Raw genomic sequence first — 20719 nt, 5'->3', positions numbered from 1 at the left:
ATTTAGAAAAAGTAACCAGATGGAAGAGTCATCAAAAATAGCTTCTGGCTTTGCTTAGTGGTAACAATTTATAAGTAGATGTTCTTGTTTAAACTATATTGTTGTGATGCAGTTATGGGACCACAAAGCAGTTCTAACTCACCAGTGACTTCCATTTTGTTAACTCCATGTGACTTTTAGTACCTGGCTCTTGCTCCTTAACATTTTTTTTTTTTTTAAAGATTTTATTTATTTATTTGTCAGAGACAGAGGGAGAGAGAGCGAGCGAGCACAGGCAGACAGAGGCAGAGGGAGAAGCAGGCTCCCCGCCCATCAAGGAGCCCGATGCGGGACTCGATCCCAGGACGCTGGGATCATGACCTGAGCCGAAGGCAGCCGCTTAACCAACTGAGCCACCCAGGCGTCCCGCTCCTTAACATTTTTTAACACAGCTGAATACTGCTTCCTTCCTGAAACTCTCTCTCTCTCTTTTTTTTTTTTTTTTAAGATTTTTATTTATTTATTTGACAGACAAGAGATCACAAGTAGGCAGAGAGGCAGGCAGAGAGAGGAAGGGAAGCAGGCTCCCTACTGAGCAGAGAGCCCGATGCAGGGCTCGATCCCAGGACTCCGGGATCATCACCTGAGCCGAAGCAGAGGCTTTAACCCACTGAGCCACCCAGGTGCCCTGTGAAACTCTCTTTTGTTACCTGAAGCGACCACAGGCATTCTTCCTTCTTCCTTCTCAGTTTTTTTGCTCAGTATCTTTTTCTTTCTTTCATTCATTCATTCATTCATCCATTTATTCATTCGACAGGCTCGAGCACATGTGTGCACAGCAGGGGGATCACCAGGCAGTGGGAGAGGGAGAAGCAGGCTCACCAAACAGGGAGCCCAATGTGGAACTCCATCCCAGGACCCTGGGATCATGACCTGAGCCAAAGGCAAACGCTTAACGACTGAACCACCCAGGCATCCCTGCTCTTTACCTTCTACCTTAAGTGCAATTTTCCATTCTCATCGCTTTAAGTATTACATGTTGTCAATTCTCAAATAGGTAGGGAAGCTGTTTCCCACCTTAGCCTTTGTATATCCTGCCTTCATAGCAGGAAATGTGCTTTTCTCTCAGTTCCATCTTACTTGTCAGGTGTTAGTTTGAATATGTATTTTTCAGAGAACTTTGAGTTTACGAGCTAGAGCAAATTTCCTTTTATAGTGTATTATAGTGTCCTGTTTATTTCTTTATAAGACTTGAAATTACATATTTTTGTGATCTTAAAAAAAATCACACAGCTTCTCTAGGGCTTATATTAAGGGATCTGTGCGAGGGCAGTGGCATCTCCTCTTCTTCCCACTCCTCTTTTGTGTTTGGTACACACCAGACATTGAAATCCTACTTGTTAATACGTGATGAAGTATCAGACGTTGGAAGATTATACTCAGATGTAGTTACAGTTTATCCTCTTGCTGCAGTGATGTGTTAAGTGATAGTCTTAAAATTTTAAAGTTTTTAGAGGGGTCATTTTAGACAAATAGATAATTTCTTTATTGAAGATGTGCTACTTTTTAGTTAATTTTCAGTCTTCAGTCCTCAGTACATGGCTTTCAATCCTTTTTTCCCTTTGTAGTTTTCCATGTGTTCCCCATTCTGAAGAAGCTCACTTAATTTTGAGTAGCCCATATTATATTGTTTTATTTTAAAATATATTAAAGAGGAAATGGCCCAAATGTCCATCAAAAGATGGGTGTGTAAGTAAAGTGTAGTATACACATTCAATGGAATATTATTCGACTTAAGAAGAATTGGAATTCTGGGGCACCGGGGTGGCTCAGTCAGTTAGGTGGCTGCCTTCAGCTCAGGTCATGATGCCAGAATCCTGGGACGAGTCCCACCCACATGAGGGACTTCTTCTCCCTCTGCCTGCTGCTCCCCTGCTTGTGCTCTCTCTCTGTCTGACAAATAAATAAATAAAACCTTTAAAAAAAAAAGAAGAATTGAAATTCTGATACATGCTATGTGGGTGAACCTGAAAAACATGCTAAGTGCAATAAAACAGACACAAAAGGACAAATAGTGATATAACAGGGGGAAAAAAAAGGACAAATATTGTACAGTTCCATTTATATGAGATACTTAGAACAGGCAAACTGATAGAGACACAGAGTAGAATAGAGGTTACCAGGGGCTGAGAATAGGGAAGATCGGAAAGTTATTGATTTAATTAGTACAATTAGTACAGAGTTTCTTTTTGGGATGATCCGAAAGTTCTGGAAATGGACAGTAGTAATGGTTGTGCAACATTGTGAGTGTACTCAGTGCCGCTGAAATCTACACTTACAAGTGGTTCAGATGGTAATGTGTACATTATGTATATTTTGCCAACCAACCAACCAACCAACAAAAAAAGTATTAAACATGAAGTGATTGGCTCGTGGCTGAGAAAGACTAATGTACTAGTCTCTTCAAGAACTTAAAAGGGTTTTTCAGAGATGCTTTTTTGCAGTCTCTGAGTTATACAGTTCTATAAGTCTCAGGGTCTGGTCACCAGACAAAAGCTACATGGTAATGTGAACAGGGAAGTTATTCAGTTAACTGGTTAAGTCATTAGTTGGTTAACCAGAAGTTAACTATTTAAGGGGAGCAACCAGTACCTAAAGGGCTGAGGCAGTGTGCCTTAAGAAGAGTAACTTTCAAGGTCTCCCTCTATGTCCCTAGGTTGTGATTCTTAGTGAAGTAGGTGGGGCTCTGGTCCAGTGGAGACAAAGATCACTGGTGCTGTAGCCTGGCCTGGCAAATAGGAAACTGCCTACTGGGTATTAGTAGAATTTGCTGGAAAGCCTCCTGCTGGGCAGTTGTCCCACATTCACTGCAGAGCCAGCTGAGGCACCAGCAGAATTTTCTGGGAAGCTACCCACAGTCATTCTGCTGAACCTTGCTGAAGGTTGGGTGCCACTGAGTGTCCCTCATGTTGCTGGGTGCTGCCTGCCATAAGAGCGGGCAGGCAAGAGCACAGTAAAACCAGAAGAAAAGCCCCCTTTCAGTCTGCAGCGTCCTTCCAGCGCTCTGCTGACAGAACTTAACACCGAGCCAGCTGGCAAAGAAGTGTTTATAGGGTCCAGCTCCACTACCACAGAGAAGGATAAAGAAGGTTGAATTTGGAGGTAAAAATCAGTAAATTGATAATTAGCTGAGCAGCTTTCAGTGGTTTTTCAGTAGAATAACTGAGTTCATTGTCTGGCCCCACACACCACTTTGATTTACTTGATTTGTTTCCATCCGCTCTCTAGCGGAGTGGATACACGGCTGTTTTCTGTATGGAATCTAGGATTTCTTACCTTAGGACATTGATCAATCTTTTATCTTCACTTTTTTATGAAAAATCTTGACAGTGTTTTAAAACCAACTCATGTTTTTTCTTATTTAGCCTGTTTATCTGGTGGATTTTAGGTTTTTTTTAAAAAAGGTTTATTTATTTATTTATTTATTTGGGGTACCTGGGTGGTTCAGTCGATAAGCAGCTGCCTTTGGCTCAGGTCATGATCCCAGGGTCCTGGGGTTGAGCCCCACATTGGGCTCCCTGCTTGGCAGGAAGACTGCTTCTCCCTCTCCCACTCCCCCTGCTTGTGTTCCTTCTCTCACAGTGTCTCTCTCTCTCTCTCTGTCAAATAAATACAATCTTAAAAAAAAAAAAAAGAAAAAGATTTTGGTTATTCACGTGAGAGAGAGAGCACAAGCAGGGGGAGAGGCAGAGGGAGAGGTATACTCCCTGCTGAGCTGGGAGCCTAATGTGGGGCACGATTCCAGGACCTGAGCTGAAGGTAGACACTTAATCATCTGAGCCTTCTTTTGAATAATTTGAGTTTTGCAGTATAATATATTTTATTTCACTTATATATTAGTTCATTTCTCTTTCCCTCATGGAGTGTAGTAATATTGAATGCATTTTTGTCTGATAAGTCTAAATCTGGATAATCTCAGGGTTGGCAACTGTCCATTGCTTTTCCCTTGAGAATTGCTTACATTTTCCTGGATCATTGTTTACTGAGAAATTTAAGGTTGTATTCTGGACGTTTTGAATATTATATTATTTTAGGCTCTGCTTTACTATTATAAACCTCTGGAGAATGGTGATTCCTTGCTTTGTTCCTTTCATCCTTCTTTCCAGTCAATCCTGTTGTCAACAGACTACATGTTCGCTCTTCTGTAGGTGTTGGTTCAGTAATCAGGTTGATTTTAAAGCCTTTGCGTTAGTGTTTGAGATTTGTTTCATGCATGTGCCACTCAGGGTTATTAGTCTGCAATGTGAGCTGTGGGTCAGTTCTCAAAGCCTTTCCTGTGTTGGTTGGGAATGTCCCAAGTGTACAGAGCTCTGGGACGAGCCCACACCTCCTGTGAGAATTAGGGTATTCCTTGTCCTATTCTTTTCTCTCAGGAATACCATTTCCCCTACGCCCAGCCTTTGGTGTTCTTTTTTTCCCTGTCTTAGCCAGAAAGATAGAGCTTTTCTCATAATTTTATCTGTCGCCTACAGTGGTATATCTCCTCAACCAGGGTCTGCTCTTTAATAAAATGGTGAGAAAACCCCCGGAAAACTCACGATGTGTGAATTTAGCCAACTGCACCGTTTAGAGGGAACAGTTCACATGATTGACTTCACTTATTAGTCCCAACGGCATAGTTCAGAGAACCCCAAGACTACTCTCAAGGCTCCACAATTTGTTCAAGTGCTTGTATAACTCACTGAAAACTTATGATTATGGGAAGGATACAGGGAAAGGATACAGAGGAAGATTAGCCAAGGGAAGAAATGTATAGGGCAGAGTTAAGGTAAATTACCAAATTCAGACCTTCCAGTCATCCTTGCCCTATGACTTAGGGTAGTGTTAAATATCAGTATCAGTGTGTGATAATATGCCTGGAACACTGCCAGTATCACTCAGGCCTTGGTGTCTAGAGTTTTTATTAGTGGTTCATCCTCTAGGCATGATTTATGACCCACGTGGCTGATCTTGAGTTTCTAGTATCTAGCCCCTCTGGAGATAATCTGATACTGTGTGGCCCAAGCTCTCACTCTTAATCTTATTGTCGATGTGGCTAAAAGCTCCTATCCATGGGGTGCTTGGGTGGCTCAGTTGCTGAGCGTCTGCCTTTCGCTTGGGTCGTGATCCCAGGGTCCTGGGATTGAGTCCCGTATCGGCCTCCCTGCTCAGTGGGTAGCTTCCTATTACCCCTGCTTGTGTTCCCTCTTTTACTGTCTCTCTCTGTCAAGTAAATAAGTAAAATCTTAAAAAAATAAAAGACCCTCCCCGAAATTACAGTGTTGCTGTCTGGCTGGCTCAGCTCTCTCATAGGGCTTTGTGATTATTTCCAGGAGCAACGGCCAGACCTCTTATTGGGTAAAGGTAAATTCTTTTTACATACTCCCATATGAATCAAGTTTTGATTTCCCAAATATGCCAGCTTTCTTAATTTTTATTGTTTAAGGTGGTTGCTTTTTATTAATTTTTTTTTAAGATTTTATTTATTTGACACAGAGAGATCACAAGTAGGCAGATAGGCAGGCAGAGAGAGAGGGGGAAGCAGACTCCCTGCTGAGCAGAGAGCTGATGCAGGGCTGGATCCCAGGACCCTAAGACCATGACCTGAGCCGAAGGCAGAGGCTTAACCCATTGAGCCACCCAGGGACCCCTATAGTTGCTTTTTAAAAATTAACATATAATGAACATACCCTAAAAACTAAAAAGCATACAGTTCAGTGTTTTCTTTCTTTCTTTCTTTCTTTTTTTTTTTAATATTTTATTTATGAGAGAGCGCGAGAGAGCATAAGCAGGGGGAGGGTTTGAGGGAGAAGCAGACTCTGTGCTCAGCACAGAGCTTGATGTGGGACTCGATCCCAGGACCTTGGGATTATGACCTGAGCCAAAGGCAGATGCTTCATCAGTTGAGCCACCCAGGTGCCCCACAGTCTTTTTATTTAATATATTCACCCAGGACATTTCCATTATCCCCAAAGAAACCCTGCAGTATTAGCTGTCATTCCTCTTCCTTGCCTTAGCCCCAGTATCCCAGCCCTAGGCAACCAATAAAGGGCTTTCTCTCTCCATGGAGTTGCAATTTTGGGTATTTCATATAATGGAATCATAGAATTCGTGGCTTTTTGTGACTGGCTTTCTCATATAGTGTGATGATTTGAAGGTTCATTCATACTGTAACCTTTATCAGTACTCTGTTCCTTTATTGCTAAATAGAATTCCGTTGTATGCGCGTGCCGCATTTTGTTTATCCGTTCATCAGTTGGTGGACATTGTGGTTATTTTCACTTTTGGGCCATTAGGAATAATGCTACTGTGAACATGTGTGTACACGTATTTATATGGGAAATAGCTTTTTGTATTTTTGTCCACAGGTTTTAGTTGTAACCAGCCAGAGGGAGAGAGGCTGTTGTTGGTCCACTCTGTCCTCTCCAGGTCTCACCCACTCAATTTTAAGTCATGAAATTGGACTGAAGGGGTTAAGGAGGTTAATAAAGGGGCTGTTTTTTTAGAGTAGATGAGATGCGGTGGTTTGGATTACCTGACTAGTGCTGGAGACAATAGACTGATTTGAGATACATATTTTAAGACTTGCTTTTGGATTGGATGTGGGAAGGAAGAGGAAGGAGGAAATAAGAAATGGTTTCTGGGTTTCAGTAGCTACCGTTTACTGTAGAAAAGAACTGAGGAATTAAACTGGTCATGTGAGGAACTGATAAAGGATTCACTGAGCATGTACTTGTGGGTTCAAAAGAAAAGCTCTGAATGTCTGGAGGGGTGCGAAGGTCTTCAGGTGCAGGACCTGGTTATAAGTCTCGAGATAGCAGTGAAAAGGTGGAATGATCTGGAGCTGTAGAGTAGGTATCTGTTGTCTGAGAGAAATACCTAATACCTGTTCCGGACATCAGTGAGTAAGCGGTTCTCCTAGTGCGTTACAGAATGTAAGAATATATCCTTTTTTTTTTTTTTTTTAATGATAATATACTTCACTTATGTTACAAAGTCTATGTTAGTAAGGTAGGTACTGAAGTCCGTTATTTAAATATAAATGTTTACTTTTAGAAAATTGCAAATTGAAACAAAGGTATGTATCCTCCAGCTAAACTGTAAATGGTCTTCCCAACCCAGACTATATTGAAGTCAGCCTTAGGCATTTTATTACTTCCGCATTGCAGTATATATTTAATAGCTGAGAAGTTAAGAGACTGTGTGCAAACTGGATATTGTGTCTTATCAGAAAGAGAGCAGCTAAGCACAGACGTGAAGTATGCATACTGTGGGTAAAACATACAAAGACTAGTGTGTAAGTCAAATGCTTTACGTATGCTGGGAGACCATTCCTGCTAATCCTTGCTGTTATCCCTCATTAGTACTTTTTTCCTTAGTCTTCTGTACGGCAGGTTCCCCCTCATCGGCTTCGCAGCCATTGGTGTTCACAGTGTACTTTTACAGCATTAAATCTGGGACTCAGGACGTCCTTCTAAAGTAGCCACTGCTTTTGGTGCCTGTCCCTCATCCCCAAGTTTTCTTAACCTGCCTTGTTCATCCTGTTAGCTCTATTACCTTGACTTTTCTTTTCTTTTTAAATTTTTTTTTAAGATTTTATTTATTTATTTGCCAGAGAGAGAGAGAGAGAGAGCACAGGCAGACAGAATGGCAGGCAGAGGCAGAGGGAGAAGCAGGCTCCCTGATGAGCAAGGAGCCTGATGTGGGACTCGATCCCAGGACTCTGGGATCATGACCTGAGCCGAAGGCAGCTGCTTAACCAACTGAGCCACCCAGGCGTCCCTTCTTTTCTTTTTAAAGATTTTATTTATTTATTTGACAGAGATCACAAGTAGGCAGAGAGGCAGGCAGAGAGAGAGAGAGAGGAGGAAGCAGGCTCCTCGCTGAGCAGAGAGCCTGATGCAGGGCTTGATCCCAGGACCCTGAGATCATGACCTGAGCCGAAAGCAGAGGCTTTAACCCACTGAGCCACCCAGGCACCCCGGATTCTTGATACATAATAATTTTGGTGAGGCATGAATTTGAATCTTGAATCTTCCACAAAATCGATGTGGGAGAATAATATGTAGCTAGTAAGAGTGTAGCCAACTACCTAGCTTTTAAAAGTTAGGTTGATCATTACTTATTTGTCATCTCTCAAAGAAGTCGAGAAGTATTTAAAAGCATTGGTTCTTTATGGAAAAAGACCTGCAAAGGAAGACTAAGTGCTAGTTATATAGTAGTATTGGAAAATTTGGGGACAAGCAGATGACGTGGTTGTGGGTTTCTTGCAAATGAAGTTTCTCTAGTTGTTTACAAATCATAGCCCCAGTTTAAAGAGTAATTTCTTGCGTTCGTCACCCTTTTGTTCCTCCTGAACCCCTTTTCTAAGCCAGTTACGTTACTTTAGTCACAAAATATTGTAGCTGGCAGAGAAATTGGGATAGTACCATTACATTTCATTTTATTACTAAAGAATTAAGGCCCGTGGAGGTTGGTCAGGGTCATACAAGTTCTGTGAAACTAGAAACCCAGATTTACTGCTTCTGGTTTTGTTCTTACTAGTATCTCATATTGCCTCTACATCCCTAGTTTTCCCTACTCTTCTGATTAGTCTCTTCGCTCTCTTTTTCAGATCAAACTTACATTATGTGCTGACATATAATAACTTTAGGATAGTTGCTGTCTAACTGTAAATGGCTTTCTGGAAGAATTTGAAACAAAAACCTCAGCCATTATAATAACTTGGATTCTGAAAGGGCTGGTACATTTTTGGGGGGAGAGGTGTGTGTGGCCCAGTGTGGGACTTGAACTCAAGACCCTGAAATCAGGACCCGAGCTGAGATTTGGAGTCGGATGCTTAACCTACTGAGCCACCTAAGGGCCAGTACAAGTTTAAGAACTTATAATAATGGGACATTTAAATAGATCTTTTTTTTTTTTTAAGATTTTATTTATTTATTTGACAGAGAGATAGATCATCAGTAGACAGACAGGCAGGCAGAGAGAGAGGGGGAAGCAGGCTCCCTGTTGAGCAGAGAGCCAGATTCAGGGCTCGATCCCAGGACCCCGGGATCATGACCTGAGCCGAAGGCAGAGGCTTAACCCACTGAGCCACCCAGGTGCCCCTAAATAGATCTTTTTTTTTTTTTTTAAAGATTTTATTTATTTATTTGTCAGAGACAGAGGGAGAGAGAGCGAGCGAGCAAAGGCAGACAGAGAGGCAGGCAGAGGCAGAGGCAGAGGGAGAAGCAGGCTCCCTGCCGAGCAAGGAGCCCGATGTGGGACTCGATCCCAGGACGCCAGGATCATGACCTGAGCCGAAGGCAGCCGCTCAACCAACTGAGCCACCCAGGCGTCCCTAAATAGATCTTTATATTGTTGTTTTGTATTGCTCCAGTTTCTTCCCTAACAAGAGCTGTTTTTTTGTTTTGTTTTGTTTTGTTTTGTTTTGTTTTGTTTTTTTAACGTCTCAGTCTTATATCCCAAGCAAGCTCCTTTAGAGTTGGAATTGTAAAGAATCCTGGGAACAGGCTAGCAAAGATCATGCTCAGTAAACAATTTGCCAGATTGAAATTTTACCTCTTCAGAGGAGTCCTGGTTGAGTTTGATTAGTATTAATACATTTACTTACGAGCAAAGTAATCCCTCTCATATGGTATCAGAGTATGTATCAGCTCATCTCATACCAAAAACTAATCCTAGCACCTGTTTTTTTCCTGTCTGTCCTTATGTAAAATAGGTAGCAAGGGAAGTACAGTCAACATTGTCTGCTGCTTTTCAGCAGAAATCATTATCCCTGCAGAGTGGGTCATTGGACTGTTTGCCAAGCTGATTTGTCTTAAGGTGTTTCACTAGGAAAGAGCTCAGTTTAAGAATGAAGAACATTATTGGTTAAATTGAGGCCATATTAACTAAAAATTAGCTGACTTCGAGTTCAGCCTGTGTTTTCATCTCTCTGTTAGTCTGCTTTCGAACACACACAGACTTTGTAGGGATGTCAGAAAGGATTAATGATGAAAAAATAACCCCCAAATGCTTGCATATTGACAGAAAAGAGTATTCTGATCCATTGTGTTAAGCTTCAGGGTAGTGAGTTTATTATGGATCAAAGGGAAGCTAGTAAACCTTAGGGTCCATAGCTGATGGCTTTATGATGGCTCCTTGAAACTGAAATGCATGGGAAGAATATTAAAGAATAGTCATTCATCCACATTTAACTCCAGACTGCTTTAATAGTTTTAGTATGCCATATAATTGAGGTCCTGCACCTGCTTTCTGAAATGGTTTAGACTATTTAGCTGAGTTTAACTGTGCATTTTTAGACAAAGTTGTATTTTGGGCTAACTTGTGAATTCTAAAGAAGAAATAAATGTTTTATTTAGCAAAGTGGGGGGAGGGTGCTAATTTGAAGAATTGTGGATATTGCTGGGAGGGGAAGGGAGAGTTTATTTTTTGACTTTATTGTTAAAATTAAAAGTTTTTTTCTCTTTCTTTCATTTTCTTGGGGTGCATTCCAACTCCAGAAGGTAAGAAGTATTACTTTATTCTAAGAATGTATGTACAATGATAAAGTCTCTTCTACAAGTTTAATTGAACTCACCTTTGGATGCATGATTTTTACTTTATAAGTAAACAATTAGTCTAGAAACTAAATAAGAGTGAAATGACTGTGTAAATATTTTATTATATGTGCTCTTTTGTCCTTGCTGTTTGTAATAATCTTTATTTGGTCATAATTTTAGAAATCAATCAACATTTAGTTTTAAAATTATCATTTGTCTTATACTATCATTGGGATACCTAGTGTTCTGCAGAAATTATTTCAGTTTGAAAATATGTGGGCTAACATTTGCTTTATGGCTGTAGGATTGAAAATATATATGTTTATGCTCTGATTTAGAGACAGTGTTGGTCAAATCCTCTGTGGGAATGACACTTACTTAAAACCAGGCTAGAACAGGTTGAAATTCATAGTTTGGATCCTTTACTGAATTGGCTTTTTTCTGTGTTGACATAGCATTTTATTTTTTATTTTATTTTATTATTTTTTTAAAAGATTTTATTTATTTATTTGACAGAACACAAGTAGGCAGAGCAGCAGGCAAAGGGAGAAGCAGACTCCTCACCAAGCAGGGAGCCGTACTTGATCCCAGGACTCTGGGATCATGACCTGAGCTGAAGGCAGTTGCTCCACTGACTGAGCCACCCAAGCATGCTTGACATAGCATTTTAGACACACCTCTGTTTTAACAATTCCTCTGTTATATTATAGTTACATATTATAATTATCTGCCTTGCCTGTGTGACATGAGAACAGGAACCACAACAATATATTTTCATGTAAATAGGCATGGCATGACATTTAGTTAGAGCTTAGTACTTTTTTTTTTTTTAGTACATCTTTTTAACTCCAGCTAAATTTGCATTCCATTAAGTTCATTTATAAGAATTTATTCATTTTTGAGTATCAGTTTATGGAGGAAACCTTAAATCCAGGTTGTACAAACAGTTAAAATTATAAATTAAAATATTTAAAACTAGATAAGAAAAGTTTTGTGTATTTTTTTTTAAAGATTTTATTTATTTATTTGACAGAGAGAGACAGAGAGAGAGGGAACACAAGCAGGGGGATTGGGAGAGGGAGAAGCAGGCTTCCCACCAAGGAGGGGGCCTGGTGTGGGGCTCGATCCCAGGAGCCTGGAATCATGACCTGAGCTTAACGACTGAGCCACCCAGGCATCCTCCTGTGTGTATGTTTTGAGGGGAACTTAATATTGATTAGATGCTTTAGGTACAAGTAACAGTAACCACATGTGAATGATTAAAACAAAATGGGAATTTTTTTTTTTTTTTCTTTGAAGAATGTGGGGTAGCTCATAACCTCAGAGGAAAGAAACAGGCTCTGAAATTGAGAGAACTAAGGCAGCTTCAGAACTAACTAACTAACTAAGGTAGCTAGAACTATCGGATTGACTCATCAAGACACTTCTAGCTGGGATGAGTTAGTCTTTGTTCTGTTCAAGGTTAAAATTTGAGAAATGGTGAACCTGGCTGGCTCACTGTCTAGGCATGGTGAGATACTTTGGCTTTCCAATGGGGTAGGTCATAGTTCCCCCAAAGCAAAGTACACATTGTTTCTAGAAGAAGAGAAAAAACAGATGTCTACTGTGTTGCTCATGGTAGAAAATTACAAGAGAAAAGTACAAGCTACAAGCAGTTGTAATAAGTAATTACCCTTTTACAGATTGTCTCAGTGGTAACATGTGCTGTACTCTAGTACAAGTACCATGATCAGAATATTGTTTTTGCTGCAGTCTACTTTGTGCTTGTGTGTGTGTGTGTGTGTGTGCGCGCGCATGTATGGATGTATATTTGGACTGTGCATTTTAATCACATGTATAGATTCATGGATCTACTGCTATCCATCAGAATACAGAACAGGTTCATCAACGACAGAGTCCCTTGTGTTGCCGGTTTCACAGCCACACCTCCCTAGTGCCAGCTCCATCCACTCCCCTTAACCCCAGAAAACCACTAATGTGTTCCGTATTTCTGTCATTTTGCCATTTTAAGAATTTGTATTAATGGAGTTTTATAAATTATGTAATTATTTGGCTTGGCTTTTATTCAGTGTTATTCCCTGTAGATTACATCCAGGTTGTTTTATGTGTCAATATTTCACTCCATTTTATTGCTGAGTAGTATTCAGTGACATGCTGTAGCGGAGTTCTTTAATCATCCACCCACAGTAGGACATGTGAACTGTTTCCAGTTTTTCTTTGTCCTGTTTTTGACTATTACAAATAAAGCTTTTATGAAAATTTGTGTACATGCTTTTGTGTAAACATAAATTTCCTTTCTCTGGCATAAATGGCCAGAATTGTAGTTGTTGGATGGTCTGGTAAGTGCATATTAGTTTTAAAGAGATTTTCACATTGTTTTTCAGAGTGATTGTGCCATTTTACATTCTCACCGGCATTATATGTGAGATCCAGTTTCTCTGATATTGGAATGGATTCTTTGTAAATAGCATATAGTTGGGTTGGGGGGTTGTTAAGGACAACTCTGCTAATCTTTGCCTTTTAATTTGCATATTTACATCATATATGTTTAAGGTAATTATTGATAGAGTTTATGTCTGCCATTTTATTATTTGTTTTCTGTTTGTTTCCTCTGTTTCTTCTTTTTTTTTTTTTTTAAAGATTTTACTTACTTGAGAGCAAGAGAGCTAGAGAGAGAGAGAATACAGAGGAAGAGGGAAAGAGAAAAGCAGACTGCCCGCTGAGCAGGGAGCCCAATGCGGGGCTTGATCCTAGGATCCTGAGATCATAATCTGTGCCAAAGGCAGATGCTTAACCGACTAAGCCACCTAGGCACCCCCCTTGCTCTATTGTTCTTTTCTTGCCTTCTCATGGGTTATATTTTTAGGATACCATATTGGTTTATTTATAGTGTATTTCTTTGTATCTGCATAATTTCCTCAGTGTTTGCTCTGTGTATTACCGTGTACTTATGTGATTTATCAGTTTGATGGAATGAACGTTTTACCACTTTGAAGTGTGGAGCCCATTCCACTTAGGGTCTTAGCACTTAATGTTATAGTTTTTTGTTTCAGTCATCAAATATTAGTTAAAAATTCATGAGCAGGGTAGTCTCTTGCATGTACCCTTATTTCTATTCTTCCTTCTTTCCTGATGCTCCAGTATCCCCCCCCTTTTTAAAAGATTCTATTTATTTATTTGGCAGAGATCTCACCCGATGCGGGGCTTAATTCTAGGACCCTGGGATCATGACGTGAGCTGAAGTCATGGGCTCAACCCACTGAGCCACCCAGGTGCCCCTCCAGCATCCCCCCCCCGTTGTTTTTTTTTTTTTTTTTTTTTTTAAAGATTTTATTTTGACAGAGAGAGAGATCACAAGTAGGCAGAGGCAGGCAGAGAGAGAGGAGGAAGCAGGCTCCCCGCTGAGCAGAGAGCTCAATGCTGGGCTCTATCCCAGGACCCTGGGTTCATGACCTGAGCTGAAGGCAGAGCTTTAACCCACTGAGCCACCCAGGCGCCCCCCCAGTATCCCTTTTTTAAAAAAATATTTTTAAAAAGATTTAATTATTTATTTGCAGGGGTGTGGGGGAACCCGTAAGAGCAGGGGGAAGGGACAGAGGGAGAGGGAGAAGCAGACTCTCCACTGAGCAGGGAGCACAATGTGGGACTCAATCCCAGGACCCTGGGATCATGACCTGAGCCAGAGTTAGGTGGTTAACTGACTGAGCCAGCCAGGTGCCCTCTAGTATCCCTTTTATCTTTTTCTTTCTATTAAAAGAACTTCCTTTAGCCATTCCTTAAAAGTGGGTCTCCTAGCAGCTCACTTCTTTAGTTTTACTGTTTCTGAGACTGTCTTTATTTCTCCTTTGTTTCTAAAGGATAGTTATTCAGATATAGAATTCAGAAGGAATTACTATAGAATTGACCTTTCATTTTGGACAGCATTTGTAAGACTTTATACCACTTCCTTCTGGTCTCCATGGTGTCAGATGAGAAATCGGCTGTTGATTGAATTAGTGTTTCTCTATAGGTAATGTGTTGTTTCTGACTGCTTTCATGATTTTTTTTTTTTAAATTTAATGCTCAGAAATTTAATTGTGTGTCTTTGTGTGTGGACTTCTTTGAGTTTATTTTATTTAGCTTTATTGAATTTCTTGAATATTTTTGTTTCTTTTTCACCATGTAAGTTTTTAGCCAGTAGTCAGTCCTTTGAACACTAAGTCTTGCTTGAAAATTTCTGGGACTCTGATGGTATGAACTTTAAATCTTTTGTTATTATCCCATAACTCCCTCAGGTTCTGTTAATTTTTTTCAGTGTAGTTTTCTCTCTGTTCACATTGGGTAAATTTTGTTGATTTGTCCTTAAGGTCATTGATTATATCCTCTCTCATCTCTGTTCTACTGTTGAACCTTCTAGCACATTTTTACATTATTGTGCTTTCCAGATTTATAACATCACTTCTTTTTACAACTTCAATTTCTTTGCTGATATTTATTATATTTTCATTTGTTTCAAGAAAATTTGTAAGGGCTTATCAAAGAATCCTTCTCTTATAATTTTAATATCAGTTTTAGTGTTGGTATCAGTTTTGATTGTCTTTTCACATTTAGGTTGCAATTTTCCTGGTTCTTGGTATGATGAATGATTATTACATTTGGATCTTGGATATTTTAGTTGTTACATTAGGAGATGTTGGGGTCCTATTAAATTCAAATCTTTTGTTTAAGCAGGCGTTCACATTGTTTGGGTTTACCATGTAAGAACTGGACTCTTTTGGTGGACTCTGGTTCAGTAACAATTTCAGAGCCTTTGCTATGCTATTTTGGTCTTGTTTTATCTGGTGACAGAAGCTCCCAGTAATCTCTGCTGCTTTTTTCTGAGGGGCTAGAAGGAGTTTCCACAGATGAGGCTGCCTGATGACTCTAAATGTGGGGTAAAGGGAGTCTCCAGCCTGTGGGGGCAGAGAGGCTTTCCAGACCAGATGCTTATGATGGGCCTCTCTTGCTTGTGCCACTGGGCAGCTCAGCATCTCTGGGGAGAGAGGTAGTAGTCCCAGTTCCATAAGGATAAAGAGACTTCCTGGGCTGGGCTGCTCCTTGTGGTTTGATCCCACTCGTGGGTACCACTTTGCCTTTCCATTTGTAGTCTTTATTTAATTTTTTTAGAGGGGGAGACAGAGGAAGAGGAAGAGAGAATTGTAGGCAGGCCCCACGCCCAGCACAGAGCTTACGTGGGGCTCTGTCTGATGAGCCTGAGTTCATGATGTAAGCTGAAACCAAGAGTCTGACACTTAACCGGCTGAGCCACGGAGGCACTCCAGTCTTTATTTTTGAGGCTTGAGGGAAGCTCATTTGCAGTAAAAATTATTTAATCATATAAGCTTTACCATAACTGTATGTTACTTCTGTGAATTAGAAAATGCTAGGAATTGGTAAAATTAATGAATCAACTGGCTCCTTTAAAATTCTGAACCTTGGGGTACCTGGCTGGCTCTCTTGGTATAGTGTGCACGTCTGGATCTTGGGGTGGTGAGTTGAGCCTCACACTGTCAGGTTGAGCATAGAGGTTATTTAAAGAAAGAAAGAAAGTCAGATTCCAAATCTTGACATAGGTGGCTATGTCAAGACCAAGAGTTTGTGTTCAAAAGCAGGAAGTAATTCTAACGAGTAGCTTTGGCTCTTTAGATATGAACTATATTGCTAAATGAAGAAAAAATCCCAGATAGCACAAAGATACAAAATTACAACCAATTCTTTCTTTTTAAAGTCCTTAGGTTGTTTTTCTTTTTTAAGATTTTATTTTTTTATTTTGAGAGAGTGAGTGAGTGCGTGCGTGCTGCTTGGGGGAAGAGCAGAGGGAGAGGGACAAGCAGACTCCATGCTAAGCACAGAGAGTACAGTAGGGAGCTGGGCCTCACGTTGAGATCACTACCTGAGCCAAGATCGAGTCAGTCACTCAACCGGCAGAGCCTCCCAGGCGCCCTAACAAACTCTTATTTTTTGAAGTACTTAATCAAATCCATTCAATTTTATTCTCTCTAGCTTATTTCTTTTAGAACTGTGTCCATAGCTTACAGAGTTTTCTGGTTTTAGTTTCTTTTTTTTTTTTCCACTAATACTTCTTTTACTCTAAATAATATGGCCTTGTTTACAACCCTCTATACCTCTTTAGTTCAGAGACATGTGCTGTTCAGGAACTTGGCCCAGGCAATTAAGACATGTCAGCATCCTGATCAGCTGAAATAAAGGCAGTTGATGATACTGTTTTATATGCAGTAGTTACAGTGTGACCTTTCTTAGAAGGATTGTGTTTCTCTCAAAGTTTTTATTTTCTTTTTATTATGTATTTCTCATAAAATTGAAAAGCGAGATGCTTTAATCAGTAGTGGAAATGGCTACTGGCCTAAGTCATATACTTCATGCGTATGATCTATTTAATCTTAAATAAACCCTCTGAAGTCTTTATTTCTTAGATAAAGACATTGAAGCAATGAGAAGTTATGTAACGAGTTAGTGATAAAACTTGAATCTACATCTGTCTGATTGAAATACAAGTCCTGCTTCTGTTGCCTCACTTTTGAGTGGGATGAGGAGACAGAGTAAGCCCCTTAAAGAACTCTTAAAGAACTCTTGTATTACTTGTTAGCTGAAAAGTTATGCTGTTCTCCTAAGTCCTCTATCAAGAGTTTGTGATTTTCTTTTTTTTTTTTTTTAAAGATTTTATTTATTTATTTGACAGACAGAGATCATAAGTAGTCAGAGAGGCAGGCAGAGAGATAGGAGGAAGCAGGCTCCCTGCTGAGCAGAGAGCCTGATGCAGGGCTCCATCCCAGGACCCTGGGATCATGACCCGAGCCGAAGGCAGAGACTTTAACCCACTGAGCCACCCAGGCACCTCATGAGTTTGTGATTTTCTAACCTAAATACAATTGAACCTTGTTGTTCATTTATTTACTTTAAAATAGAACAGAATCAATCAGTCAAATAAAACAGTCATTGGACCATATTTTTTCTGTTTTTTTTTCCCCCCTTTGATGAAATTGTTTTGCTCACACCTTACTGGTACCGGACAAAGCATGCTTTTGATAAAACAGTAATGGGGGAAAAGACAATAATGGGAAGATAAAGATGAGAAGATAAGAGTATACAGACACATTTCTCAGAATCTGTATTTATTTCTGTGACCTCCCTCTCCAAGCTAATCCTAGATTATTCTTATATTTCACTACTCTCCTAATCCATACCTCTCATTTTGGGGTCCCAACTGGGCTTCTCCAAAAATGTGTGTTTAAAAATTTCCTTGCACACCCTTTCCCTCTCCAGTAACTCTTTTCCATTTGTTTCATGGTATGTTTGGGGAGGAAAGCAGTTTAAAGAAATGAATTCATTCAAGTATGGATGGTTCAGATGCTATTTTTTAAATTTAAAAGCTTACATTTAAGTTACTTCGTTTTTAAAAGTAGGTTAGTTGTTACCCAAATGAATTTTGTGTTGGAAGAATTTCTGGTGACATGACCAGGACAGAGCAAGCAAAAGACTTTAATGTAAGGGTTTTTTATTTTGTTTTTAAGATTTTATCTATTTATTTGACAGAGATTACAAGTAGGCAGAGAGGCAAGCAGAGAGAGAGGGGAAAGCAGGCTCCCTGCTGAGCAGAGAGCCCGACTTGGGGCACGATCCCATCTGGGAACACGACCCAAGCTGAAGGCAGAGGGCTCAACCCACTGAGCCACCCAGGCGCCCTTGTTTTTTTTTTTTGTTTTTTTAATTTTTTTTTTTTAAGATTTTATTTATTTATTTGACACAGAGAGATAGATCACAAGTAGGCAGAGAGGCAGGCAGAGAGAGGGGGAAGCAGGCTCCCTGCTGAGCAGGGAGTCCCATGCGGGACTCGATCCCAGGATCCTGATATCATGACCTGAGCCGAAGGCAGAGGCTCAACCCACTGAGCCACCCAGGCGCCCTTGTTTTTGTTTTTGTTTTTTTTTTTTTTTAAAGATTTTATTTATTTATTTGACAGAGACACAGTGAGAGAGGGAACACAGCAGAGGGAGTGGGAGAGGGAGAAGCAGGCTCCCTGCGGAGGGCTAGTCCCAGGACCCTGGGATCATGACCTGAGCCAAAGGCAGACGCTTAACGACTAAACCACCCAGGCGCCGCAATGAAAGGGTTTTTTTGTTTTTTTTTTTTAAGATTTTATTTATTTACTTGACAGAGAGAGATCACAAGTAGACAGAGAGGCAGGCAGAGAGAGGGAGGGAAGCAGGCTCCCTGTTGAGCAGAGAGCCCGATGCGGGACTTGATCCCAGGACCCTGGGATCATGACCCGAGCCGAAGGCAGCGGCTTAACCCACTGAGCCACCCAGGTGCCCCAGTGAAAGGGTTTTTAAGAATACAGCAATTGCCAGTGAATTAAAAACCCACCAAGATTATTTTTTAATTTAGTGATTTCTAAACTCCCTATTTTTCCCTTTTTTTTTTTTTTTAAAGATTTATTTATTTGACAGACAGAGATCACAGGTAGGCAGAGAGGCAGGCAGAGAGAGAGAGGAGGGGAAGCAGGCTCCCTGCTGAACAGAGAGCCCAATGTGGAGCCCGACGTGGAGCTGGATCCCAGGACCCTGAGATCATGACCTGAGCCGAAGGCAGAGGCTTAATCCACTGAGCCACCCAGGCGCCCCTATACTCCCTATTTTTCAACATAATGGTGCTGTTGAGTTCGTTTCGTTTTGTGTGGGTAGGCATGCCATCAAAATCAGTTCTTAGTTAAAGTTATTGGTGCTGAATTTTTAGTTTATATGTGGATAATTATCGTACTTGCATTTCTGTGTTTGTATAGATAACATATATCATGTGAGTGAGATTCTTACATGTTTATTATCTTTGTATATTTACAATTGACCTGAAATAGGGCATTCAAGCATCTGTTTGGGGAACTGGATGACCTCTACATTTCTTTTAACCTTGGAAGTCTGAGTCTGTTACTTAATCCTATTGAAATTCAAGGGATTTAACTTTGAAGGATAAATACAGAGTGTATAATAGTTTAGTCAGAGATAGGGAAGCTGATTAATTGAGTCCTAGTTTTGACAAGCCTGTTCTGTAGGAGGGAGTACAGAAAGATGAACAACAGATTGAGATTAGAGATTAGTCTGGGTAATTTATTGTGAGGAGAAATATCAATAAGAATAAATAAATTAGGCTGGTGAAGTCCCTTAAAGCTTTTTTTTTTTTTTTAAGATTTTTATTTATTTATTAGACAGACGGAGTTCACAAATAGGCAGAGAGGCAGGCCGAGAGAGAGGGGGAAGCAGGTTCCCCGCTGTGTAGAGAGCCCAACACGGAACGCGATCCCCTGAGATCATGACCTGAGCCAAAGGCAAAGGCTTAACCTACTGAGCCACCCAGGTCCCCCTCTCCTTAAAGCTTTTTTATCAGTGCCTTGAAATGGGCATAATAAATACGAGAGGACATTGGGGAATTTTATTTTATTTTAATCAATTATTTTATTTTTATTATTATTATTTTTTTAAATTTTATTTACTTATTTGACAGACAGAGATCACAAGTAGGCAGAGAGGCAGGCAGAGAGAGGGGGGAAGCAGGCTTCTTGCTAAGCAGAGAGCCCGATGTGGGGCTCGATCCCAGAACCCTGGGATCATGACCTGAGCCAAAGGCAGAGGCTTTAACCCACTGAGCCACCCAGGTGCCCCTAATCAATTATTTTAAAAAAAGATTTTATTTATTTATTTGACAGACAGAGATCACAAGTAGGCAAAGAGACAGGCAGAGAGAGAAGGAAGCGGGCTCCCCGATGAGCAGAGAGCCCGATGTGGGGCTCGATCCCAGGACCCTGGGATCATGACCTGAGCCGAAGGCAGAGGCTTTAATCCACTGAGCCACCCAGGTGCCCCTAATTATTTTTAAGAAAGCTTTTCTGCTTTTTATTTTTTCAATTTATTTTTATTTTTTAAAGATTTTTATTTATTTGTCAGAGAGAGAGAGTACAAGCATAAGAGCTGCAGGCAAAGGGAGAAACAGGCTCCCTGCTGAGTAAGAAGCCTGTTGTGGGACTCGATTCCAGGACCCTGGGATCATAACCTAAGCCAATGTTAGATGCTTAACTGACTGAGCCACCCAGGCGTTCCACTGTGGTGAATTTTGCAGATGGACTGTAA

General features: G+C 40.5%; 1 protein-coding gene across 3 annotated transcripts in view; it reads left to right on the top strand.

The window, feature by feature from the left end:
• Window positions 1-20719, top strand: part of ASXL2 (ASXL transcriptional regulator 2) — a 143767-nt gene that overhangs the window by 62940 nt on the left and 60108 nt on the right. For 2 of the 3 annotated variants that reach the window (XM_032866981.1, XM_032866983.1), the window contains exon 3: window positions 3126-3128. The exons of the other annotated variant lie outside the window; for it this stretch is intronic. In XM_032866981.1, coding sequence (XP_032722872.1) covers window positions 3126-3128 — 3 coding nt within the window. The remainder of the gene's footprint in view (window positions 1-3125; window positions 3129-20719) is intronic. 3 annotated transcript variants of the gene reach the window in all.

The sequence above is a fragment of the Lontra canadensis genome, unplaced genomic scaffold (genome assembly GCF_010015895.1).
Source record: "Lontra canadensis isolate GAN:19392208 unplaced genomic scaffold, GSC_riverotter_1.0 scaffold32, whole genome shotgun sequence".
Taxonomy (NCBI): domain Eukaryota; kingdom Metazoa; phylum Chordata; class Mammalia; order Carnivora; family Mustelidae; genus Lontra; species Lontra canadensis.
Note: the sequence above shows the minus strand (reverse complement) of the source record. Positions and strands in the feature narration are given on the sequence as shown.